Here is a 25,624-nt window from a genome sequence, read left to right on the forward strand (position 1 = left end):
CTGTCCCCATGGGAGCCATTTGACAAAGGAAGGTGACCACGTGCAGAGCCTGTTTGACTGTAGAAGGCAATGGACCATTTCTGTTTTGGCCCAGCAGTCAGAGATGGAGTTTATTCCCTTTTGGATCCCCAGCAAGATTTCTGGCACACTTAATAAGTGTGTAGGTACTTAATAAGTGTCGGTACAAGAGTAGGTACTTAATAAGTGCCTGTGATTATTTGACGTGGGGAGTCTGATTCTTTCACGATGCGCTGAGCCTCTGCAGATAGATTTGGCGTTGTGCACGGGTGTCTGTGTGTGTGTGTCTGTGTGTCTGTGTGTGTGTGTGTCTGGGCATGTGTGTGAAGGCGCACATAGGCAGGGGCTGGGCAGAGGCTGCCATGGTCACCTGCGGAGTTGTGAGCTCCTGATCGTCCATGCCAGGTGTTGACACATCTTGGGCACCTGCGTGTCTGCAAGCCCAGGTGGGCAGTAAATATACACATTTTGATGAAGTTGCCCTGGTCCTCACTCAGCCCCATGCAGCCGGGGCTCACGCTCAGATATTGCAAGTGTTCCTCTCTTGTCCCAGGAATGTGCAAAGGTCCTGAGGTTTGGGTGCTGGAAGATGGCCCAGTGGTCATGGGACATCTGAGCTTGCTGAGGTGCCCTCAGTCCTGTCCTCGTGTTCCCTTCGGGAACTTTCGGCCTTGCCTGGGTTCCAGAGGCCTCTGGTCTCTCCCTCCCCTCTCCTGCTGGATATAGCCCTCATCTCCCCCTCTCCCCGCCCCCTGACCTTATGGTTTTATAAGAGACAAAAGCCAGGAGACTGCACCAGCTTTGTACCCTGAAAGCTCTAAGTGGGGGCCTCCCCAGCCCAGCCAGCAGCTCTCTGCTTGAAGTGGGGTGGGGGGACCAGGCAGGAGAGGTTTTCAAGGAGCTGCTTTGCCAAGACTGTGTGTATCTGGGTGCGTGTGTGTGAAGACGAGGGTCTTGAGGGGGATATAGGGTGGGGGAAGGGAGGGGTCTTGAGAGATGGTGGTGGGTGTGGATTTTCACATGGAGCAAGCGGGAGGCACAGGCTGGGCACGCCCAGTGTTTGCACACACAGCGCAGTCTGAGATGTGCGAGCCCCCTCCCTTCTGCCCTGCTGAGGGGAACTGTCACCCTAAACCGCCTGCAGGCCTCCAGTAAACCAACCTAGGCCCCCGCCCGCCCATGTAAGTGGAACTGTGGGGCAGCGGAGAGCTCTGCCATAAAAAAATCATGAGGACACCAAGCTGTGGGCCTGTTTCAGGAACAATGCAGGAGGCTGGGCCCTGGGTGCCTGCCAAGCTGGACCCCAGGAGAAGGTGATGGGCCCAGCAGTGAAGAAATCAGGGCCTCAGGCTGTGCCCAGCAGCATCTGGACCAGCAGAGTGGCCCTCACCTCCTTGCGGGGCCAAGAAGTTCGGGGGCAGAGGGCCAAAGGGGTGGCGGAGGCTGGCCATGGGAGGGGCAGAGTACCCGGGATGGCCTGGGAGACGACTGCCAACTAGAGCAGCAGCTGGGCAGGGCCTGGGGCTGAGGCGCAGGCTCTGGAAAGCGGGGTGGGGCACTGGGGATCTCCTCTGTGAGGAGTAATTCCCAGAGACTCACTGCCCTGCGGGATGGGTCTGTCTGGCGTTGCTCAGCGCAGGGGGCCAAGACTTTAGTCTGGGAAAGGTGTGACTGTGGAGGCCCCTCAGCCGGTGGGGCTGTCCTGGCCTCCATCCTGGGCCATTTCCCAGTTTCCAGGCTCCAGGCCAGCTGAGGTGGGGAGGGCCCCTTCCCCCAGCCTGCACACACAGAGCACCTGTGCCAACTCACACCACCAGCATCAGTGTTGCCCGGGCACTGAGCCTGGTGCATGCGCTGGTCACCATGGCAGCAGGCAGTGTGCTGGCGGGAGCCCAGGCTGGGCTCTAGCATCTAGGGCTGGCTGTCTAGACATGCGGAGGTGGGCGTGCTTTCCCTGGTAGCGCCAGAGGGGCCTGGCTGGGTGGAGTGGGAGGTGGACCCTCCAAATGGCCACGCCTGCCCATCCCCCAGCACCCCAGGAAAGGAACGGTTTCCTGAGAGCTCCAGGGTGGATGCCAGGGGCCTGGGGGGCTCTAAGGCCCTCTCTGCTCTTGGCCCTAGCTGGACACTAAGAGGGCAAGAGGCTGAGGATCGGCCCCAGCCTTTTCTGCTGGAGCCTCTGACAGCTGAGGCCACCCCTGCCCTCTGGGCCCAGCTGTGGCCATAAGGGGCCATCTGGCTGTGTCCATCTGCAGGTGGCCACTCCCTGAAGTAGGGAGCCAGAGGTGCTGCTCACCTTAGGAAAAGGTGCCCTCCTCAAGTCAAACGTATTAAAGTTGGTGTGTCAGGTGGCCTGACGTCTGTGCCCAGGCCTGGTCCAGGTTGCAGATGCGAGCCCAGGGTGGTGTGGACACACTGGGTTTGTGCCCTCACCCCTGGGAAGGGACTGTGTCAGGTTCAGAAGTGAGCAGGGGCAGGTGAATGGGGGTCCCAGAGTGGCAGGGACTTTGGATGCCCCAGAGTGTAGGCTGGACAGGGCAGTGGTGGGCACGTTTGTGTGCCCCAAGTGGGCGGCTGTGTGGACAAGTTCTAGCAGGGGGATGGGGTTCTGTGAGAAGGGTGCTCCCTATCGCCTGAGGAGCCAGCCCGCCACAGGCTCTCATGAGGAGTGTACATCTGGGGTGTGAGGAGCGCCCCTTATGCTGTGCACAGCCTGGTCGCCCTGCTGGGCAGATACGAGTGGGCTCTGAGGCTGGGATCCAGAGCAGCATCTCCAGACTGGGGCTGACCCAGCAGGTGGCCATGGCGCACTCTGCCCGGTTCCTGTCTGTGTGTACTTACACACACACACACACACACACACACACACACACGAGGGGCCCAGACTCCCATGCACCCCACCCCATCTATCAGCAGAGGCTCAGCCCGTCACAGAAGAATCCCACATCAAACATTCACAGGCACTTCTTAAGTACCTACTGTGTGCAGAATCTTTCGGGGGATCCAGAAAGGAACCATGACCCTGGCAGGCAGCTGGACGAGGGCCTGAGATCCTGAGGGGCAGGGAGGGAGGGGGGACCATCTGTGCAAACTACCTCCCTCCGAGGAAGCCTGGGCTGGAAGGCTCGCCTCTCAGAGTCCCCCTGGGGCCTGAAAGGCCAGCCCATGGCTCACACCCCTGGGTTAGTGCCAAGGAGCCCCACCCCACCCCCACCTGGGGCTGTGGGGCCCTAGAATTGAGAGGCCACAGGCCCTTCTTTCTGGCTCTGCTGCTGAGAAGCTGCCTGGAGCCAGGCCCACTTAGCGCCTGGCGGCTGGGCTTCCTCCCGTGGGGCACGTGATGCCCATGAGCGCCCTGCCAGCACCAGTCAGCGCTAATGAGGCCGTCATGCTAATCGGAACAGGCCAGCTCCTTTGCAGCCTGACTGGGAGTTGGGGGTGCAGAGGAGAGACCAGTGCCCATGCCTGGAGGTGGCCATAGGCACAGCTGCCCCTCAGCCCACCCCCCCACCCCCGTACACATGTGGTCTGAAGTGTGGACAGCATCATGGCTTGTACCTCCAAACCAGGACATTTCCCTGGGCAACCCAGTCCCATAGGAACTTGGGGGGATTTTTTGTGGGCATCATCTCTGGGGAGGGGGGTGCAACCCCAGACTGCATCTCCCTACCATGGGGTACCTGGCACGCAGCCTAGCCAGGCACCCAACCGATGCCCTATAAATGTGTGGGTCGCAGAGGTGGACAGCAGTAGCCCCCAGGGAGAGCAAGACCAGCCCCCCGCTCAGCTGACCTGTGGCGTGCACTACGCTGTCATGGGGATTTGTGTGCAGGCCTACCTCCCTGAACGCCAATCTGAAACCCCCAAGCAAGGGATCGGGGCTCCTGGTCTCCTCCTCAGTGTCTGCACGTGCCTGGGGAGGTCATTGTCCGGGACCTGGAAAATGGAGGAACGACTCCTGACCCATGTGCCCCTCTGCCCCACCCACTCCCTGGGGCCTATGCATGCCCGGCCCAAGGCCCCTTCATTCTGTTGGACCCCCATATGGCCTCGAAAGGGATGGAGGGGTGATGCCTAGAACATCAAGGGCAAGACTCTGGGGGCCGTGGCTGGAAGTGCCCTGTGGCTCCCAGTCCTGGTCCCCAGAGCAGGGAGGCCTGAGGGTCACACGCTGTGATGAGGAAGAGGACACCAAGGCTGGCCCGGGCCCAGGACAGGCAGCTCTGGTTTCACTACTTGGCTCCCAGCCCCTGAGGCAGGTGCAAGAGACAGACAGGCAGGGCAAAGCTGAGCAGGCCCGCTGCAGCTCCCGAAGACAGCCCCCCAGGCCTAGCGTCGGGGGCGCGGGCAGGTGCAATGGGGCGGCCCCAGAGGCTGGGCTGGGAGATGCCGGGTCAGAGGTAGCCAGCTCTGGCTTCTCCTAGCCTGCTGGCCTCGTCCCTCTGCTGGGAAAGCTTCGCCCTATGTGATCCCCGGACCCAGCCCATAAAGACCCTGCAGTCAGGCCAGTCGCTCTGGCAATGTGAACGGCAGATCAGGGGTCTCCAAGGCCAGCATCAAGGCTGGCTTCACCAGAGCTTGCCCGTAGAAGACAGAGCAACCTTACGGGCCCTGAGAGTTGCTCAGGGTACAGGGCTCAGGTCAGAGCCTGGCCCCGTGACCCCGAGTCTGACCAGCCTGCCACCTCCTTGTGCTGCCTGGAATCATGTCTGCTCCACGTTCATGCTCCCATGTCACCCTCCCACTGTGCAACCTGCAAGGCGGGTGTAACTCTCCATCATACAGCTGCCACCTCAGCTCAAACCAAGGGCTCTTTTCCCGGGGCCCAATACACCAGGCTCCCCGGCCAGTGTGCATTCGGCCAAGCGGCTGCCTTTCCACACCTGGTTCGGATCTGGGTGCCATGGGTGCCAGGATGGGGGTGGGGCGCCTGGCCCCACTCAACAGCCCTGCCTGCCACTTTCCCAGCCACAGGCCACCGTCGGGAAGCATCAGACTCAGGGCTGCAGGCTGTGACCCAGGGGCCACTGAGGGGGATGGCATGCGACTCAGCTGCGGCCGCCCGGGTTGGGGGCCTTGCCGCACTCCTGGCAGCAGGAATCAGAGAAGCGGTAACTGGATCTGGCGGCTGAGGGTGGAGGGCTGCGATCGGGTTGCGGCCACATGCAAGTTTTCCACCAGGCGGCTTTCTCTACCTCAGGAAAGAGCTGGGCTGGGCTGGGGAGTCTGTGCAGTGGGTCTGGGGGCCCGGAGGTGGGGGGCAAGGAGAGAGGCCAAGACGTGCAGTGGCCAGAGGCCGGGGCACAGAGCCCGCGTTGGGGCCCGGGCAGCTGCCAGCAAGGACAAGGAGGTGGTTGACCCTGCGGCGGGTGGCGCTCTCCAGCCCTGCCGGCCCTGGGCTCTGGCCCCTGGGCAGTCCGGGAGTGGCTGAAATCCAAGCTGGGGTAACGAAAGTCTGCTGCTGTTCCTAAGCCGGCACAGCTCTGATCCGCCCTCCCACCCGCCCTCTGCTGCCCGCTGGCCATGTAAGAGCTGCCTGGGCCCGTGACCGCTGGCCAGAGGCAGCATCCGAGCGGGCAGCAGGTCCATGACGCCGGCTGGGCCTGGGGGCCACGGGCCGACCCCGTCGAGCCAGGCCTCTGGGGGACCTCGGGGGCCGTGAGCACACAGAGAGAGCTTCCCAGGCCCCTCTTGGGGACCTCAGCCAGGCCCAAAGATGCCCACCAATGGCCTACACCAGGTGCTGAAGATCCAGTTCGGCCTCGTCAATGATACTGACCGTTACCTGACGGCTGAGAGCTTCGGCTTCAAGGTCAACGCCTCAGCACCCAGCCTCAAGAGGAAGCAGATGTGGTTGCTGGAGCCAGACCCGGGCCAGGGCACAGCTGTGCTGTTTCGCAGCAGCCACCTGGGCCGTTACCTGTCAGCCGAGGAGGACGGGCGCGTGGCCTGCGAGGCGGAGCGGCCGGGCCCCGACTGCCGCTTCCTGGTCCTGCCGCAGCCTGATGGGCGCTGGGCGCTGCAGTCGGAGCCGCACGGCCGCTTCTTCGGCGGCACTGAGGACCAGCTGTCCTGCTTCGCCACAGCCATCACCCCGGCTGAGCTGTGGACCGTGCACCTGGCCATCCACCCGCAGGCCCACCTGCTGAGTGTGAGCCGGCGGCGCTACGCGCACCTGTGCCCGCAGGAGGACGAGATCGCGGCGGACAGCAACACACCGTGGGGCGTGGACGCGCTCGTCACGCTCATCTTCCAGAACCGGCAGTACTGCCTCAAGTCCTGCGACAGCCGCTACCTGCGCAGCGATGGTCGCCTTGTCTGGGAGCCTGAGGCTCACACCCGCTACACACTCGAGTTCAAGGCGGGCAAGCTGGCCTTCAAGGACTGTGACGGCCGCTACCTGGCGCCCGTGGGACCCACAGGCACGCTCAGGGCTGGCCGCAACACACGGCCCGGCAAGGATGAGCTCTTCGACCTGGAGGAGAGTCACCCGCAGGTGGTGCTGGTGGCCGCCAACCACCGCTACGTGTCCGTGCGGCAAGGTAATGAGGCTGCGGGGCCGGCCATGCTCTCAGCGTGGGGCTCGTGCAGCGAGTGGCACTGCGGCTGATGGGTGGGGACATGTGTGTGGCAGCACACAGCGTAGGTGGGTGGGCTGTGGGCCACGTATGGGGTCCCTGCTGAGCCTTGGGCCCGCTGGACAGCTACTGGATGCAAGATGGGCAGCGCTCATCTGGAGGTGGTTGAGGCCCAGGCCAGCTGCTATGAGGGGTAGGAGGGCAGGCCCCGCCCACACTGGGCTGGCCCCCTGACCGCCCCTCCCCTTCCCTTCTATCACCCCACTTCTGAACTTTAAAGGGTTTGGAAGGCGACCAAGGGCAGGGCAAGGAGAGACAGCAAGAGTGGAGTGGGGAGGGGTCTTGGGGTTCCTCCAGTCCAGCGGGATGTAAGCGGCCCCTCCAGGGCCTGGACTCCTTGGTGGGGAGACACTGTCTCTACCCAACAGGTGTGGCGTGGCTCTCCCTAAGTCCTGGATCATCGGTCACCTGCTTCATGTGACCGGTGGGCCCTTCCACATGGGATCACATGCCTGTGGGGTGAACATGGGCAGTTCCTACTTCCCCTCGAAGAAGGTGAGGTCCCAGAGTGGCCCCAAGCTGCTTGGGCTCCTGGCTCTGTGCACCCAGGAGTGGCTGGGCATACCCTGAGCCGGCTCACTGCCACCACCTGGTCCAGAAGGGAGAGGCCCGGCCCTGAGCACCTGGAGGGGTGGCCCAGCTGTGGCTCTAGGGGCCCCAGCCTGTAGTCCAGGTCTTCAAGGTTAGCGCAGAGCAGGGACCGGCATTCAGCAAACACCCCCAAGCACTTGCGGCATGTGGTCGGGTCCTGGGGCATGAGGGAAGACAGACAGCCCTGGTCCTTCCCATGTCAGGTCCTACTGTCTGGCCACACTGCTTTCTGACCTGGGCCAAGGCCCATATGCTTGGTTTGTCATTAAAGGGGAGGCAGCAGTGTGAAAAAGCTTTCTCTGTGAGTCAAAGGAGATGCTGGGCACAAAGTATTTGTCCCTGTTCAGCTTGTGAATCTTGTGGTGGTGGTAGTGGGGATGGCACTGAAGCTGGAGGTGATGGTGGTGGTGATGGTAAGACAGGCTGTGGTAATAGAGACGGTGCTAGTGATTCTGGTAGTGATGGTGGTAGTGCTGGTAGTGATGGAGATGGTGAGGATGGTGGTGATGATGATGGTGGTGGTGAGGGATGGTAGCTGTACAAACCATTTTTCATTCTCTGGACTACCCTGCATCTGACCCCATCCCTTTAATGGGGGATGTCCCCCACAAAGGACCAGATTTGCCTCCCACTATAGAGGCCAGAGGTACCGCACATTCGCCTCCCTGCTTTGCTTACAATAAGCCTGAGGGCATAGGACCTGGCCCCGAGATAGTCAGATGTTGACTTGGCTACCAGTGATTCGAGCAAGTGGAGCGTGGCATCTCAGTGCTGCGGGAGGAGGGGAGCGGTGCCACTAGATTCCAAGGTAGCTGGAGTGGCGGCATCTGTGGAGTGGTGGTGCCTCGGTCCCTGTCATTCTGCTGGTCAGGCAGCCCCCAAACCCGTCTCCTTCCCCCTGCAGTGTTTGTGGGCACCCTGGCTTCTCCTGCCAATATTTTTCTTTTGCAGCCTCTATCAGCCAGGCTCCGTTTCTGCTGTGCCCGCTGCCGGCCCTCACTGATGTGGCATTGCTGTGGGGCCGCCCAGCAGGCAGTGTTCGTTGCTGCAAGTAACAATGGCCGCAAATTGGCTTAAGCCACAAGGACACTGATTATCTCACCTAAACGGAAGTCTGCAGGCACGGGGGTGGTGGGATCCCCGGCAGGCACCACTGCCAGCTCAGTGGCATCACCAAAGTCCTCCACTCTTTCCTCTTCGAGGAACCTCTCTCCCAGGACAGCTCTGACCTCACGCTGGTGCCCCTGTGGTCACAAGACGGCTGCTGCTGTTCCAGGCTCACATCCAGACAGGACAAAGTCCAAAGGAAAGAGGGGCACTGGCTCTTCTGAGTCTTCGCAGGAGTAAGGAAAGTTCTCCTGTAAATGCTCTCAGACACCCCTTCTTGCTCAGACACCCACCACTTGACCAATCCCCCCTGGAACGGTGGGGTCCACACTCTTTGCGGGCAACCAGGACTCCGTGGAGCCTCTCCTGCCTCAAGGTCAGGGCCGCAGGAGCAGCCGGCTGTGTGAGATGGAGTCCCTAGGCTGCATCCTGTCTGGAACGGGTGTGTGTGGGGCAATGCTGGGGACACCAATGGCTTGGCCTCAGAGATGGGGGTGGAGGTGCAGCCTCGCTCCCCACTTAGCCCCTGTGGGGAAGGCTCCCTCACCTCCTCAGGTCTGCTTCAGTGAGGCTGTCCCTGGCCAAAACCCACAGCATTCATGGGCACTGGCTGTACCACCATTCTTGTCCGCTGCCCCCCATGGACCAGTGCTAGAAGGGCAAGGGCCGCTGTCTGTTTTGTTACTGACCGTGGGCCCAGGGGCAGCTGGCGCTCACTTTGTTCAGTATTGCTGATGGGACAGTGGGATTGGCAGTGAGAATGCTGGGTCCCCTTCTTTGGCTCTGAGCAATGATCTGTGTAAGAAGGGTGACAGACCCCACCCTGGGGGGCTGTGGAGGGCACAGCCATGAAGGGTGACAGGTCCTGGCCTCTGCAGTCTGGGCTCTACCTGCTGTGGGTAGGGCAGGACAGGATGTGGCCCTGACCCTCAGGCTCTGATGGGGGTCTGCCACACTCCCTCCTGCTCCCCTAGCTGGAGCCACTGGAGCCACTGGAGCCCAGCCTCAGGGGACCTCTGTGATCTGCCATATCTCTTGGCCAGTTGTGATGGAACAGGGATGTGGTTTAAGGGAAGATACTGGGGAGGCTCCACGGCCTGCCTGCTGCCCCCACCCTGGTCATGGATGACCCCTTCGTCTCCCTCCCAGGAACCCCAGGCAGAGCCCCAAGTAGACTTGCCCTCCCTCAGGGTTCTTGGGAGACCACGCACATGTGAGTGAGGGGCTGGGGAGGTGACAGGGGTCCAATCCCTGCTCAGCGCCCAGGAGCAAACCCCAGGCCCCTGCTGTGTCCTGAGCCACGGCTGGGGAAGGACAGGACCCCAGTGTCCATCCAGTGGCTTAGGGGAGAGTTATAAATAGAGGCTGGTGTAAGTCCTGGGTCGAGAGAGCAGGAACAAGCAGATTACCTGACGATTAGCAGAGGCAGGGGATTTGCCAGCACGGAAGGGCCTGGTTCCTGGGGCTGCGGTGGGAGCTGGGCAAGTACCTTTAGGGAGCAGTGTGTATTGGTCCATGACGCACCCACTTGGCCCTAGGGCAGAGCTCCAAATCTTCTAGAGTCCAGAGGGTTCTAGAGGAGACCCCCGCTGACTTCAGGGTTGCCCCAAGAGCATGCCTCCCCATCCCTCTGCTCCCCACCCCACCCAGGGTGAGGCGTGAGGGGCTTCCCATCTCCTCCCTCCAGGGATCAATGTCTCAGCCAACCAAGACGAAGAACTGGATCATGAAACTTTCCTGATGCAAATTGACCGGGAGACAAGGAAGTGCACCTTCTATTCCAGCACTGGGGGCTACTGGACCCTGGTCACCCACGGGGGGATCCAGGCCACAGCCACACAGGTGTGAGTGCACGATCCCCACCTCTGTGACCACCTTCACCTCCACCTCCACCATCACCATCACCACCTCCACCATCACCACCACCCCCTCCACCATTACCATCTCTACCATCACCATCACCACCACCACCATCACCATCATCACCTCCACCATCACCATCATCACCTCCACCATCATCTCTATTACCACTACCACCTGCATCACCACCTCCACCTCAACCACGGGGACCACACAGCAGCCCAGCCAGGGAAGAATGCCCACTGGGGTGAGGGACAGCTCTTAATGGTGGTGGGGTATCAGTGGAAGGCAAGTGCCTGTCCCTCCCCCTGAGGGAGTGGTATTGGACTTGAGGGGGATGGGGAGGCCTGACCCTAAGCCCCCATGTCCTGCTCCTCTGAGGGGACCTTGACCTGCCCCTTCCAGTTCTGAGAACACCATGTTTGAGATGGAGTGGCGGGGTCGGCGGGTGGCCCTCAAGGCCAGCAATGGGCGCTATGTGTGCATGAAGAAGAATGGGCAGCTGGCGGCCATCAGCGATTTTGTGGGTGAGCACTCCCCTCATTCCCTGGGGAGACTGGGGTGGGGGCCCTCTGCCTGGGGACAGGGCCAGCTCGGAGACCCTGTCTCCACGAGGGCTGGCCCCGCTCCCTCCCCGTGAAGCTGCTGCTGTCCACGACAGTAGTCATACTTGCTAGTCCAGATCATTGTTCCTGACGTGGGGGAGCAGATCCAGAGCACCCTGATCACTTCTGCACATTTGGGGAACCGGGGGCTCAACGGCCGCAGGCCCCTGGCTAAGGCCACATAAGGCAATGGCAGTGGCAGATTGAGGCACACAAGCTGGGCAGCGAGTCCGGGCCTGGAGCTCTTCCGGGGGAGCTCCGTTAAGGCCCCTCAACCCCTTTCTCGCCATCAGGTGAGGACGAGGAGTTTATCCTCAAGCTCATCAACCGGCCCATCCTCGTGCTGCGGGGCCTGGACGGCTTCGTCTGCCACCGCCGAGGCTCCAACCAGCTGGACACCAACCGCTCCGTCTACGACGTGTTCCACCTGAGCTTCAGCGACGGCGCCTACCAGATCCGAGGTGCGGGCGTGCGGGATGGGGGCGGGGGGAGCGCGAGGAGCTGGGGCCCTGAGAGAGTGGGGGGCGCCGAGGGGAATAGGGGGAGCGCGGGGCCGGGAGCGTGCCGCCCGCCGACCCCCGCTCCCCTTATCCCCCAGGCCGCGGCGGCGGGTTCTGGCACACCGGCAGCCACGGCAGCGTCTGCAGCGACGGCGAGCGCGCCGAGGACTTCCTGTTTGAGTTCCGTGAGCGCGGCCGCCTGGCCATCCGCGCCCGCAGCGGAAAGTACCTGCGCGGCGGCGCCTCGGGGCTGCTGCGCGCGGACGCAGACGCACCGGCCGGGTTTGCGCTCTGGGAGTACTGAGTGCCGTCCTCCTGTCCCCCATTAAACCGTGTCTGTGACCAGCGGCTCGCGGGTCAGTGGCGCCGCTCGGGGTGGGGAAGGGTGTGCGCGGAGGGTCTGCAGGCTCGCTGGTCTCAGAGTGCTGCACAGGAGCAGTCCCTGGCCCCTCCGCCCTGGGGCTCCTGCGATGGCCGCTGGACAACTACCCCCTCCCCCCCAATCCCTCATGCCCAGAAAATCCAAGGTTGGGGCTTGTCCAGGGGGGTCCAGCCGATTGAACGTCCCACAACCCCACCCTGGACAACCAGTCCCGGGCCTCCTCTTGTCCGCCCCCCGCCCCCGGGATTGTGTCTCCTTGGCGCACGTCCCTCCCTAAGCCCGGGAGAGGGGACCGCCACTCTACTCAGCAGGACCGGGGTGGGGGTGGGGGAGCTGGAAGGAGCCTGGTCCTAGGCCCCAGCAAGTCAGGTAGGTCAGAGAGTCTTTGGAGTCTCCACAGCGCACATCACTGCTCCCCTGGCTGCTCTAAGGCGGGGTCTTAGAGAATCCTGGAAGCACCTGATGGAGAAGTGACACCCACCTGTCCCAAACAGGGCTGTGTGTGGTCAGCCATGGGGGAGAGGACCCTTCTCAGCCTCTGCACCAGCCTGCTGCCACCCAGCCTAGGAAGGGTGGATGACCAGGACAAGGCCCATGGTTCACCCATGTGCCTCCCCAAACCAGCTGGCACCCAAAACCCCTGGGTCCCCAAGGACCCCCACCCAGGGCAGTGTCTCTTATGAGCTGGGTAACCTTGGACCATTGGAGGTGGGAGTGGGGTGAGAGGCATGCCCCCAGGGATTGGCCTGGACCTTGGGGACTGGGGTGATGGAGGGCTGGGGGTACAGTCTAGAGCCTGAAGTAGGGGGAGACCACAGACACAGGTGACCTCATGAACCCTTCCCCTCAGCCCACACCCCTCTCCCCACCCTGGGCAGCCCCCACCCTTGCCTGGGGCCTGAAGCCCCACCTCCAGTGAGTCTGGCCAGTGTGAGGCACTTTGGGAAAGGAGGGCAGCAAGGAAGGAGTGCAGAGCTGGTTCCAGAGGGGAGTGGACACATATGGCCAGGGAGGACAGGAAGGGGTGAGGCATCCCGGGGGTGGGGAAGACCAGCAAGGACCCCTCCCCAGTCTCTCCCCAGGGCCACCCTTGGCTGACTCCCCACCTTGCTGGCCTCCCCTCACCTTAGGAATGAAGAAGGGCTGGGAGCCAAATGGGCCAACACACTTCAAAGTGGGCTCCAACTGACCACGCAAGTACCAGATGCAGGAGCCTGGCCCCAGAGGGACCGAGTGACTGTCCTGAGCTGTGGTCTGCACTGCCCCCTGGTGGCATATGGGACAGGAAGGTTGGGGGCTCATCTGTGGGGCACTCTTGACCTGAAAGAAGCTGGCACCAGAGCTCAGGTGCTCCACAGGGTGCCAAGGAGGGGTCTCCTGTTTGCTGACCTTGACCAGACAGTGGACTTGGCTTCAGACAATCCCTGCGTGGAGCCCGCACAGCCTGGGGCAGCAGCTGGAGAGGGGAGGCAGGGAAGAGTGCTTGGGGGTCCCTTTGGGCTGGACTGGCCACTCCATCCTCCCCCGTGGCACTCAGGGAGGTGACAGAAAGATGACCCTCAGAAACAGCTGGGGACAGGACTAAGGGGGTGCAGGCCCTTCACCGGCTGGGCCACAGCTCCCTCCACGCTGCATTAAGGACCAGCAGAAGCTGCAGGGGGACTGCCTGCTCATGCGTGGAGAAGGCAGCTGCCACACTGCTCCCAGCAAACTCAGGGACAGAGGAACAGGACAGTACTGAGTGGGCTGGCCCCCCTCCCCATCTTCCTCCCACCCTGAAGAACCCTTCAGTGCTGGGTCCATGTGGCGATGAGCCACTCTCCCAGACCCCAACTCGGAGCACCCCAGCAGCCCCCCTCCCTCCATGGAGGGCGACGAGGAGGTGGCCTTGGTCCTCCTGGGCAGCGACCCTCATGGCCTGAACGGCCCCGCAGGGACCACTTCACTCCAGTGTTGAAGCTTCCTGCTGGCCTGAGGGCCCCCTAGAGGTCAGTTCAAGGCGCATCTGGGCCGTGCAGTGGCCACCAGACTTGTTGGGGGCTTGGAGCTGGGGGTGTGTCCAGGAATCCAGGTCAAACCTGCCACCAGACTGAAGGGGGAGAGCTAAAAAACAGCCAAGGCCAAGGCAGAGCACCAGAAAGTGTCACTTCTTGAGGCGGTGCCTCACAGGCCCTGCACACACAGCAGGAAAGCACCAGCAGGAAAGCACCGCGTGAAGTCTGGGGGAGAGACACCCCCCCCCCAAAGCACCAGAGCCACGCTGGGGCTGCTGTCTGCCCCCAGGGACCCTTGGAAACAATGCACAGTGCTGGGCGCTGGGTGTGGCCCCGGCCAGAGGCACCAAGTTGTTGTTTTGGCCACAGGGCACCTGCAGGAACACCCCCTCCCCCACAGTCATTGTGCTTTGGTCACAGGGAGCACCTCCCACCGGTAACCCCAGCGGCTGCAGAGAAGCGGGGCCAAGGCACCCAGAGCGAGGCGGCCGGACAGGTGTGGACAGTGCTGGACAACAGGTCTGTGGGTGGGCGGGTGTTGCTGCCACGAGGGGCAGCCCTGGGCTCTGGGCACCACGGTGGGAATGCGACAACCACCAAAACACACCCGCCCGAGGCTCAACCCAGAAGCCCTGTCTCTGCGGCCTCTGCAGGCCGCTAGAGCAACGACGCTCCTGCTCTGGAGTCTGGACCCCATAGCCGGGGCCCTGCTTCCGAGTGGAGGGATGTCCGTGATCCAGCCCCGACGTTCTGGGTGGGAGGCGGCCCAGCGGTGTCGAGGCTGAGCGCAGAGGCCGTGGCAGCTGCTGGAGGAAAGGAAGCAGTGATGCGGGAGGACGAGCAGGCCCCTGCCCAGCGGGGTCACGGACCGCCTCGCTACCCTGACACACCTGCTAAACGAGCTGCCTCTTCTGAGCACACCCCCCCCCCCGGGGGTGCCAGGTGGCTATCCGGGGGGCCAGCTGCACTCACCCCAGACCTTCCCCAGCTGTAACCAGGCCCACAGTGCCGCCCAGGTCAGGAGCCAGGTTTTCTCCATAAAACCATGAAGGTACTGTGAGTTGTTACAGGGGCCGGAAGCAGGGACAGAGCCGGGGCAGGGTGGGGTTTACCTGGCATCACAGCAGGAGGAGGCTGGGGCTGCGGAGCTGCCTGTACACCTGCAGGAGCCTCTGGGCGGTGGCACAGGAGCTGGCTTCGTCCTCCGTGCACAGCCGGTCCCGCAGGGTCTGTACCTCCCGCAGCAGCGTCTACAGGAAGGAATGGGCGGCAACAGCTAGGGCCCCACCTTCCCACTGGGCACGTCAGCGGGTCCCTCTGGGGGACACCCACCATGCGCAGGTCCTACTCGGACTGTGGTAGGTGGTCCAGGAAAAACACTCATCTGTGGCCTTAACGTGATGACCCCTCGGGACAGGAGGCGTGGCTGGGCTGAGGGAAGACCATGTCCCCAGGGGACAGGCGTGTCCTAGCCAATGTGGGACAGGTTGGAGGAGTGGCCATGCCCACTCTGTCCCCACCTCACCCCTGCAGCAGGAGCCCAGACCCGACTCGGCTGTGAGGACTGCGAGCCCCTGCCAAGCTGGGCAACACCCCAGTGCCTGTGCGTGTCCCCAGAGGAGCCCAGGCTGGGGGAAGGTTCCGGGCGTGGATCCCTGAAGGACCTCACCTCATGGTTGGCCTGGATCTGGTGGAGATACTGCAGGCGGAGGTCAGGCGGGCTGGAGCCCCGGGCAGCCTGCTCCATGACCAGCCTCTGGGGGGACACACAAGGGGAACACGGCTGGAGAGGGTGCTTCTCCCGTGTGTCCCAACGTAGCACCCGGGGCTCCTGGCACCTGTCCTCCAGCCCACAGAGCCAGGTGGCCCTTCTCCCTCCCCGAACCATCCATCAGGCCTCCCTGCCTCGCCCCCAGTTAACCTTCACCTCGGGCGGCAGGGCACGCTAGCCCCACCCTGACAATCATTTACTTGGAAGTAACTTTCTTCTCGGCCCTTTCCCCTCACTACCCACCTCCTACCGCCACCCCTTCCCCATCCTTGGCCTCAGGCCTTGGCACCGCTGTTCCTATCTTGGCCCATGAAAGAGCTGCTTCACGTCCTGCTTTCTGGAGGCAGCCTGGCCGGCTCTCAGGGCTGAACCCAAGCTTGCAGACGGACCCAGGAAGCAAGGCTCCCGCTGGCCTCCAGGGCAGAGCACTGAGAAGAGACCCCGACACCCCAAGGGGCAGCAGGAGATGCTGCCAGTGGCAGAAGCTGCACACCTGACAAGGCCCCCCAGATTCCAAGCGGCCAGGTGAATGAACGCCAGTTGTCACGAGAACACTCCCATTCCACAAGCATAGTGTCAGCAGACGGAGGACAGAGGTCTGCAGCCCACAAGAAGATTCCCATCAAGGGAGCGTCCCCAGCGTTCCAGTGGGGGCTGAAGCATGCCTCCCAAATTCACACTTGGAAGCCCCAGCTCCCAGCTCCCAGCACCCCTGGTGATTGTGTTTGGAGAGAGGGTCTCCACAGATAATCAAGTTAAAACGAGGTCACGTGGGTTGGCTTTACTCTCATAGGACTGGTGTCCTTCTAAGAAAAGATCAGGACACGGATATGCAGAGGGATGACCATATGAGGACATAGGGAGGAGTCGGCCATCCACGCGCCCAGAAGAGAGGCCTCAGAAGGAACCACCCTGCGGACACCTGGATCCCTGTCTCCAAAGTGAACGCACTGTGTCCCATCTGAGGCACTTTGTTCCCGCAGCCCCAGGACACTAACTCCCCTTCTTGCTGGAAGTCTGGTCAGTATGCTCCTCTCCCGGCTTCTCACTAACTGTCCACCTCTCAACTGCCGCGCTCAGCGGGTCTGGAGACAGCCCTGCTTGTTTCAGGCCCGGCAAGAGCAACACGGGGCGTCCCCTGGGGGAGAGAAATGCAGGCGTGGGAGCTCTGCTCTAGGGACGGGGGACTCCTGAGCCCGGGAGTGAAGCCATGGATGTGCCACAGCAGGGCCGTCACTGTAGTGCCTGAGGGGGACCTCTGGTCATGGCTTGGCCCCCAGGCTCGCCTGGGTGCACTGGTAGGTCTAGAACAGCAGCCTCGGATCCCTGGCGGAGCTTGGACTGCAGGTTCTCCGACTCTTGGGGTCTGGGGTGGGGCCTGGGGACGTGCACCAAGTTCCCAGGTGAGGCTGACACAAAGTCCACGTTTAAGGAAAAGCGTGGGAATCAGTTGATAGCTGCCACCTCGGACCCCTCTGCGCAGCCACGGCTGCACACACTCAGAACAGGCAGGAGATGGGCCACCTGACCCTGTGCCCAGCCTGCCAAGGGCACTAGCTGACAGCTTCCCTCCGGAACACACAGACCTCCCCTCAGATCCTGGGGTTGCAGCCCCAGCAGCCGCGCATGGCAGTGAAGCAGCAGGAAGGGCCCCTGGGGCTGTGTGTATGGGAGGGGCTGGCTGCCAACTCCCGCTTTCTTGGCGAAGATGTGGAGGCCCAGACGAGCAGACCCCTGGTGCCGGGGCCCGAGCATGGCTTCTCCATGCGAGTGTAGAAGAAATCTCACACTGGTCTCCAGTGGACTGTCTCCCTTTAACCACGTGTGCCCACAGGCCACTGGGAGCTACTGCCAGGAGGGCGAGCAGCAAGTCCCCCACCCACCTCCCAACCGCCCACAGCTTACCTGCAACCCCGGGCAGGAAGCCACAGGCCACCAGGGTCCTGTGTCCCCACCACCCCACAGAGACCTCCCAAACAAGCCCATGATGACCGACAGACCTGCAAACGCCCGACGATGGCATGGTGTGCCCTGCACATGTTGGCCAGAGAGGAGCTCTCCACCTGGATCTCCATGGCCTGGATGGGCCCTGCTGGGCACAGGTCGGTCACAGCCACCTGCAACACACAAGGAACCTCACTGGCCGTCCGCAGCCCTGACCTGCCCGAGGGCAGCGTGGCCGGCGGGAGTGTCCAAGCTGGCAGGGGCATGTGAAGCCTGGGCTTGTGCTCTACATCCCACTGTGGGCAAAGCTCAGGGGGCTCCCGGGGCTGGATCTCCACACTCAACGTGAATTTTCACCTGAAGAACCAGCTAGCCAAGCAACAGCAAAGCTGCTCCTTTGGAATATCTGTCCAGGAAGACCCCTCTTCCCTCGGCATCCAGATCCGTGGCACTCGCTCAGTGCCTGCTGTGGCTGCACCGCCACGGACAGCCCACGCCCGGACCCACCATGGCCCACACTGTACATCCTGAGGCATTAGACAGCAGGGTCAGGGTTGCAGGTGTGAAAACAGGGAGGGGGCTGGGCAAGTGAGGTCAGCCCAGTGCCCTCCAGCCAAACATGAGATCTGGCGAAGATGGGCGAGAGCCAGGACACAAGGCAAGACCCCAGGGGCCTAGGGACCTTAGGAAGGACTCTGTCTCCGGCAGCTCTTCCTTCTGGAATCGTAGGACGCACCGGGGCACCCACCCCTCTCCGCCACCTGCAGAACCACCACCAGGCCCCAGGGACACCCAACCTTGACACTGCCTAATCGTGGCCTGACCTGAAAAGGCTGTCTAGTGGGCAGCCTCCAACCAGCAAGGTGTGCCCGGCCACACGGGATGCTCCGCCAGAGCTTACAACGCTGTAGCACAAGGGTCTGCTGGACATGACCCCGAGGCTGCCAGGAGGGTCTCGGGAAGGAAGGTTTGTGCGAGGAATGGGGCTAGAGGACTGAGCTCCACCTTGGTGTCTCAGCGGCCCCTGCACATGGGGCGTCTGTGATGGGGCCCAGCACCCTGGTGGTCTAGGGGTTTAGTGGCCTGGAGTCTGGAGTCGCTCGTGCTGCCCCTGGGGGTACAAGTGAGCGACCCGCTCGGGCTGGCTGTGAACTCCAACAGTACGCAGGGCAGGGGCCACGCGTGGAGAGCGCTGGACAGGGCGGTACTCATGGAGACCTGGCTGGGAGCCGACGCTGCCCCTGGCCCCACGAAGGCCACCCCATCACAGCCCGCCTCTCGAACTCGGATGCGTCGGAATCCTCTGGAGGGTGGGCCCCAGAATCTGATTCCTCTCGAGCAACCCAGGGACCCTACTCAGAACTGCTGATGTCGAGGCCGATTTCCCCACAGGCAGGACAGCTGACCCCTGCTTGCCTCGCGGATGATGAGGTGGACATCAGTGCCATCTGGGGCCACTCCCTGGACGGAGGACAGTGCTTGGGCCCTCACGATGTCCGCGATGGCATTCTCGGCAAGGAGCCACTGCAGGGTGGCAGAACACAGGGACACGCCTGGAGGAGAGAGGTGCGGCTGTGAGGCTGATCAGATCCTGGGAGAGGGAGGAAGGGTCCCAGGCCTCAGCGAAGCCAGCTGGTGCCACCAACCTGCGTGATCGTCCCCTAGGGCGGCCCTGAGCAACTCTGCCGACACCTTGACGGTGGCCACTGACGGGGGCAGGTACTTGGCCCGCAGGGACGCTGGTCCTGCGGGCTGGCTGACTGGCCCGCAGCAAGTTTCCAGGAAGGTGTGGATGGGGTCTCTGGCAGGGCTGAGTGGGCCCAGGGCCTGCGTGCGGGCTGCAGCCAGGCCGGGGAAGCGCAGGCCCTGCAGCATGTCCACCGTGTGCTCGCTCAGGGGCAGGCACACGCCGTCCTGCTCAGGCAGGACATCAGGGGTGCGTTCATTCGAAGAGGGGTCCTTGAAAGGGTCCGTGAGGGCAAGGGCCCCACCCACGACCTCCCTGAGGCTGTAGAAGAGTGCGCAGGACACGGTCACGGGCAGGTCGAGCGCACCGTCCTCTCCCGGGCCCAGAGGCAGCGTCACCTCACGCTGACCGCCAGGGCCGAGCTGGTCCACGGGGATGGTGTAGGTGATGGCCGAGACAGCCGAGTCCAGGTCTAAGGCCCGGGAGCTGCGGCGCACCTGGATGCACAGGGCCCAGCCCCGGTCCAGGCTGAAGCCGCTGCTGTTCTCCAGCAGGCAGGTAGCTGTCAGCACGTCCTGCAGCTGCAGGCGGCTCCAGGAGGTGCTGATGGTGCAGGAGATGGGCCTGGGACCCTCCCGGCTCGACAGCAGGGCGCAGCTCACGTTCATGGCTTCGTTGAGGCAGGTCAGGGCCTTGTCCCGCTGGTCAACCGCCTTCTTCAGAGAAGACACTCTGGAAACAGACATGGCTGCTGAGGGAGGGCCCAGACCTCGTTCTTCCTCGAGCGTCAGGTGAAGAGCCCCCACCTCAGGGGCTCCTGTCCTGCCCATGCAATCGTCTGACCCAACCTCCTTCTCCAGCAGCAGAGGATGGAGCTGGGGCAGCCTGTACTGGGCAGCCTGGCCTCGCCTACCGGGCTCACGGAGACTTCCCCCCACCCCCTTCAGGGCCACTGAGCCAGGGGTGCCCACGGTGGGGCTGGCCACCCCCACCGGGCTCCCCAACGTTTTCCAAGTTGGCTCCTTTGCTCCTCTGCGGTGCCACAGTGACATCCCAGAGGATGGCAGGCACCCTAGAAATGACCCTAAAACACAGGGGCTTGGCGCCCACAGCTGGCCTTTAGTGCCGCCTTTGGCCAGGCAACACAACGTCTGGGGCTATCGCGGGGGTCAGAGGCAAAGTAACAGGCCTGTCCCGGACCAGTGCCACCACCCAGGACACCGCCTTCCGTGGACACCATGCCAGCCTCTGCCCGAGTCTCAGCCCACTGGTCACCTCTCAGAGACAGTGCCAATTCCAGACAGCAACTCCTTAATTTTTTGGCCAGCATTCGCCGAGGTCACTCTGGTGGGGTGAGGCGTCTCAGAGTGTGGGTCCAGGCTGCAGGTCATCAGCCGGCCTTTGGCAGACAGGGCCAGGAGCTCAGCACCCCCTGCAGGCGGACACATGTGGGGCCTGGTCAACGGGCAGGGAGAGGCATGCTGCTGGGAACATGCAGCAGTTCCCAGGACTCAGATAAGTGTTGGCAGAACGCCTGTGCCCAGGTGAGGAAAAGAGGGTTCTGGAGACATCCCCGAAGAGCCTGGGGCGTGTACTGGGCTGGGCATATGCTGTGAAGGGCCCTCCCTGGGACTGGGTGTCAGCACAGCAGAGGTGTCATCTTATACATGGACAGGACTAAAAGGGACCAGACAAGGGCCATCAAATCAGCTGGGTGCATCCCCCCTTCAACAGCACCCCCAACCCCTAGCAAAGCTGCTCTGAGATTTCCTAAGAGAAGGAGGTGCTACACAGGCCCCAGGCCTCCTCCACTGGCCAGTCGGCTCTCACTGGGGCCTTTCTGGAAGCCTGCCGCCTCTCCTCGACATCTTTCTGTCTCCTTTCCCACTCCTGGCCTACCAGGGAGTTCCCCGGGAAACAGGCTCCAGCTCCTGTGACCTGCTGGTTCTCCAAGTCCAGTACCATTAGGCCCTGAGACCCACCCAGAGGTGTGGCTCCCCCATTCCCTGCCACATGTGTCTCTCTTTCCCTGTGGGAAAGACAGCAGTCTTTTCACTTCAAAAGCATTTCTTTCATATCAAGTATGGTCCACGGTAGGCCTTACAATGCATTCTTAGGCTATCTTAAGGGGAATATGCGCTAGGGGGAGGGGGGCTCTTATCCCTCCCCCTTAACATTGGGCAAACATGGCTGAAACTCCCTCCGGTTCTGTCTGGGGAGAACACACACATCAGAGCTTGGCGATGCCCCCTGCCTTTGGTGCAGGGTGGACTCGTTGGAGGCCACATGGTAAGGAAGTGTGAAAAAAACCCATAAAGGTTTGACCTAAACCAATTTGAATTTCCATTGCACTACTGGCCATGGGAAGATGCTCTTGCCCAGGGTCACTCAGGTGTAGACCCTACCCAGGCAGAGTAGCACAGCCCCCGCCCCTAAACCCACACAGGACCCCAAGACAAGAAGCATCAACCATGAGGCTATGCCAGGGGAGGGTAGGCCTGCCCGGGCAGTTTTATGGAGAACAGGAATGAGGCAGGGAGAGGAGAACAGACAGTTCACAGGAAGGAGACATCAAAGAGGCTCCACCCACCCCATGGCTTTGGTTTTTGCTTTCAGCCGTGGCTCGTACCTTCAGGCGCCCTAGATGACACAGAGAGGGTGACGACGCTGCAGACACTCAAGCTGGCTGGACACAGCAGAGAGGGCAGGCCTCCTGGGGCCCCGTCACGCTGCGTGAGGTCCCAGGGGGAGACCTCCTGAGCCAGGTCCACTACACAGAGGTCCGAGGGGGTGCTGTGGTACACACGGCCGCCCCTGCCGCAGGCCGCACAGAGCACAGGCCCCGGGAGGCTGTACTCCCGCAGCTCTGGCACCAGATGCCCTGCCTCGTCCCAGCTGGCCTTGATGGCCAGTGTCCGGCCATGGTGACCAAGTGCCACCAGGCAGTCACAGTACACGTCCTCCACATCCTCGGACAGCGGCTCTGTCCTCAAGGCTCCAATGAAGATGACAGGCTCTTCCAGGTGATGGAGGATCTTGACAAGGGCCTTCGGATCACCAGGGGCAGACCTGGAGGTGACCAGGGTCTTGAGGACCACACAGCAGAGCTGGCCATCGGGGAGACCGCAGAGGATCACGGGCGACTCCAGGAGGGAGGCATCGGATCCAAAGAGTAGCCCAAAGAGGGCCCCCTCCAGCGTGACGCCCCCAGAGCCCCACGGGTGGCCATGTGGGGCCCTGGAGCCTGGTGGTGACGCACAGCACAGCACTGGGAGGAAGCGGGGGGCTGTGGGCTCCCCCAGGCTCCCAGCTGGGGGGGTGCAGGTGGACAACTCCACCTCGCCAATCTGGCCTCCGGGCCTAGGGTCCTCCCCTGGACACGGACACTCAAACAGCTGCACCTTCCACTGGGTGGGGCCCTGTGCCAGGGTGATGAGCACGTCATCGAGCATGGTGAAGGCATGCAGTGTGGCACTGGGGAGCACACAGGTGTCTGGGTGCACGGGGATCACAGGGACAGGGAGCTCATCGACCTGCCCATCCTCACTGTCCTGGTCGTCCCTGTCATCCTTGTCATCCCGGCTCACAGACCTTTGAGAACACAGGCAAATGTCAGTTACAGTGCTCACAAGCTCCCTTCGTGACAGCCTACCACTGACATGATGGGCCTGGGGTCTGTACAAGGAGCGATCTCAGTGACTTATAGCCACCAGGGAGCAGCTGGCGTGCCACAGTGCCTCCCACCTGCTCCACGGACTGCTTTGCTCCCCACCAGTCGCCCAGGGACACGTGCATAATAGGATGTACCAAGCCTTCCAGAAATGGGGTTTGGACAGAAAATTCTCATCAGTGCAGAACTGTCAGACCCCCAAGGCCTCAGCCGTGAATCACACCTGCTACCTTTTTATTTTCTAAACCAGTAGTGAATAGGTGCCCGAGTCTAGGCTCTAGGCTCTGCACTGGTACTGAGGGGTGGCGGTGGCGGGGGCGGGGGGGGGGGCGATGGTGAAACTCCTTTAACCACTGACTGAGGGTTCACAGAGACCCACCTCATAGGTGTGTCATGCCAGACCCACCAAGGCCCATCAAAGCCAAAGGGGCAGCATCCTGCTCCGGCTGCAGACTCAGCCGCTTGAACCCCGTTTACTAAGAATTCTCTGTGAGCAGGAGCCTGTTAGAGAAGGCAGGTGCTGAGGACAGGGGCCCCCAAGACTTCAGAGCTGGCCCTGAGCCCACCATCCCCACCTTGGAGGCCTGGTGAGTGCTCATTCTGAACCCAGTCCAGGGGTAAAAGGACCGTATAGGTCACAGGGGCAGTGTTTGAGGAGGAGAGGGAAGTACCAGTCAGAGACAGCGAGAAGCCCATCTGAGGCCATGTTCGCCTCAACCCCGGAGAGGCAAGTGTGGACCCGCCCAAAGCAGTGCCGTCCAGCGACCATGCCTCACCTGCTCGCCTGGTCCAAAGACAAGCAGTAGATGCCACTCCGGGCGCACAGAACGTAGAGCGCCCTGCGAAGGGCCAGGAGCTCCAGGTGCCACACCTTACCGGGAAACTTGTACACGGCCTGGACGTCCGGGGAGAACGCAGAGTCAGGCCGGGCGCGTGGGGCCCAGAAGAGGCGGAGTGCAAACTCCTCAAATACGCCGGGCCTTCGGTGGATTCCCGCCCGGCCCCGCCCCCTCCAGGGCTCAGGAACCCCGCTCCACTCCGCCCCGCCCTCTCCCCCGGTCCCTGGCCCCTCCCCGGCAGGGGGTGCTCACGATCAGCAGCCGCCCCTCCCGGTCGTAGACATAGACCAGCTCGCTCCCGGTGGACAGGAAGACCTCCGCCCCGTGGCACAGCACGCGAGGCTTGCCCGCCGCCAGGCCTCCGAGCGGGCAGCAGAAGCCCGCCAGGTATTCGACCCGCGGCGCGAGGCCGGCCATCGTGGGGTCGCCAGGAAGCCCGGCCACCGGAGGGGTCTCGAGCTCGCAGCGCCGGTGCCAGGGGCGGGACGGGGCGCGGCGCTTTACGGCCGCCCAGGTCGCAGCGCGGCCTCCGCCGTACAGCGGCGTGGCGGGGGCGGGGCCGGATCCGGGGGCGGGGCGGCTGCGCGTCAGGTGTTGGGGTTCCCGCGGGAACCCAGGCCCCTGGGTCGAAGGCCACGCCGTTGAGGTAAAGCTAGTGGACACAGAACGGTTTGGCAAAGGGCCAACGTGTTTAAAGCCAAACACGGGAAGCCCAAGGGCGTTGGTCTCTCCACTCGTCCGTCCTCCCCCGGGGCTCCATTGGACCCGCCCGAAGTCGCGCTTCCCTCGTGCGCCCGAGGGCCGGCCGGGCCGGCTCCGGGACCCGGGCCAGTACACTGACTTCCCCAGGGCGGCGGCCCGTCAGAACGCGTCTCCTCCGAGCGGACGGTGCGCTCCTAAAGTGACCTTCTAGCGTTCTGGGGGGCGGTTAGATCTGCGAATTCCAGGAGGGGGCGGGCAGTGTCAGGTCTTGCCACTTCCACAGCCGGGGGCTGGGGGGAGGGGCCCTCGGTCTAGGGATGAGTCTCCTCCTTCTGAGCTGCTGAGACACACCCACGCCTACCCCGTCCCCAGGACACTGCTGCGTCTGAGCTTAACATGGACAGAAGTGTCCCTTCTTTCATGGCTGAACGAACTGTCTGTGGGTGTGTTGGTCTGAACGGACAGTGGGGAAAAAGGGTAAGCCAGAGGAATTCTGGGTTGAGGGCAGAAGACCATGAAGAAAATGACTGGCTGGACCTTGGTAAGGGGGGCAGCTCACCATCAGTCAGCGTGGAGGGTCAGGGTGAAGACAGGGCAAGGCACCTCTCCTTCCCAACCCTGTCCTCCAAGGCTCTGGGGAGAGGTGCTTATCAAAGGGGCCAAGAGTTCTCCGAATGAGACAGACCCAGAGCGACCCTGAAAGGTGCCTGCAGACAGGTCAATCACACCCCTCTCCTTTAAGAAGCCAATGGGAGAGGCTCCAAGGTCAAACACTCATGAATGAAAGAGGCATCTGGAGCAGTGTGGCCAGACAGGGCAAGTTGAAGGAGCCCAGCTGCCAAGTGTTTTCTGGGCTTGAGTTAAGCTGACCGCACCAAGGCTGGTGTACCTGCCAAAACAAAGAACCAGTAGCAAAAGTTCTAATTCCCCTTGTTGAGGTTGGTGCTCAACCCCCAGGGCAGTGGACCTCTACTGTTCCAGTGTTTCTGGGTTGGACCCAGCATCAATATGGCATTTGCAGTCTGTCATTTGCCCTCTCAAGACCAGCTCCCATGTGGCTTTTGGAACTAGAAGTGAGGACATGGTCCTTTCAAGAGAAACACCACTCTGAATCCCACCTTCATCCCCCACCCCCCCAACCTGAGTGCACAAGTGTTCTTGGCTGGTCTTCTGACCACCAATCCTTGTGGCCACATGCTCACACCAATTCCCAACCTGGCCCTCCCAGACTATTTCCAAGGGAAACCAAGGGAACTACACCAGGATTGTCCTAGAGAAAATGACCGCATGGGGAAGTGCATCTGGGAGGTGGGCTA

At 62.4% G+C, this 25,624-nt stretch overlaps 2 protein-coding genes across 2 annotated transcripts; one reads left to right on the forward strand and one right to left on the reverse strand.

Moving 5' to 3' along the window:
- Positions 1-5,734: 5,734 nt before the first annotated feature.
- Positions 5,735-11,623, forward strand: FSCN2 (fascin actin-bundling protein 2, retinal; the record flags this gene model as incomplete). The annotated part of the gene is made up of 5 exons (XM_082860893.1): positions 5,735-6,560; positions 10,042-10,198; positions 10,620-10,741; positions 11,113-11,280; positions 11,418-11,623. The coding sequence occupies 5 exons, from the start codon at positions 5,735-5,737 to the stop codon at positions 11,621-11,623; spliced, it is 1,479 nt and encodes a 492-aa protein (XP_082717019.1).
- A 2,646-nt stretch (positions 11,624-14,269) lies between these two features.
- FAAP100 (FA core complex associated protein 100) lies at positions 14,270-24,057 on the reverse strand. Its single transcript, XM_082861524.1, has 10 exons — positions 23,859-24,057; positions 23,544-23,662; positions 21,727-22,688; positions 20,373-20,529; positions 19,057-19,829; positions 18,827-18,963; positions 17,467-17,583; positions 15,365-15,451; positions 14,808-14,945; positions 14,270-14,498 (listed from the first exon to the last, which is right to left on the reverse strand). The coding sequence occupies exons 1-9, from the start codon at positions 24,021-24,023 to the stop codon at positions 14,814-14,816; spliced, it is 2,649 nt and encodes an 882-aa protein (XP_082717650.1). The 5' UTR covers positions 24,024-24,057; the 3' UTR covers positions 14,270-14,498; positions 14,808-14,813.
- Positions 24,058-25,624: the final 1,567 nt, after the last annotated feature.

This window comes from Leucopleurus acutus (genome assembly GCF_964270905.1).
Source record: "Leucopleurus acutus genome assembly, chromosome: 19".
Classification (NCBI taxonomy): domain Eukaryota; kingdom Metazoa; phylum Chordata; class Mammalia; order Artiodactyla; family Delphinidae; genus Leucopleurus; species Leucopleurus acutus.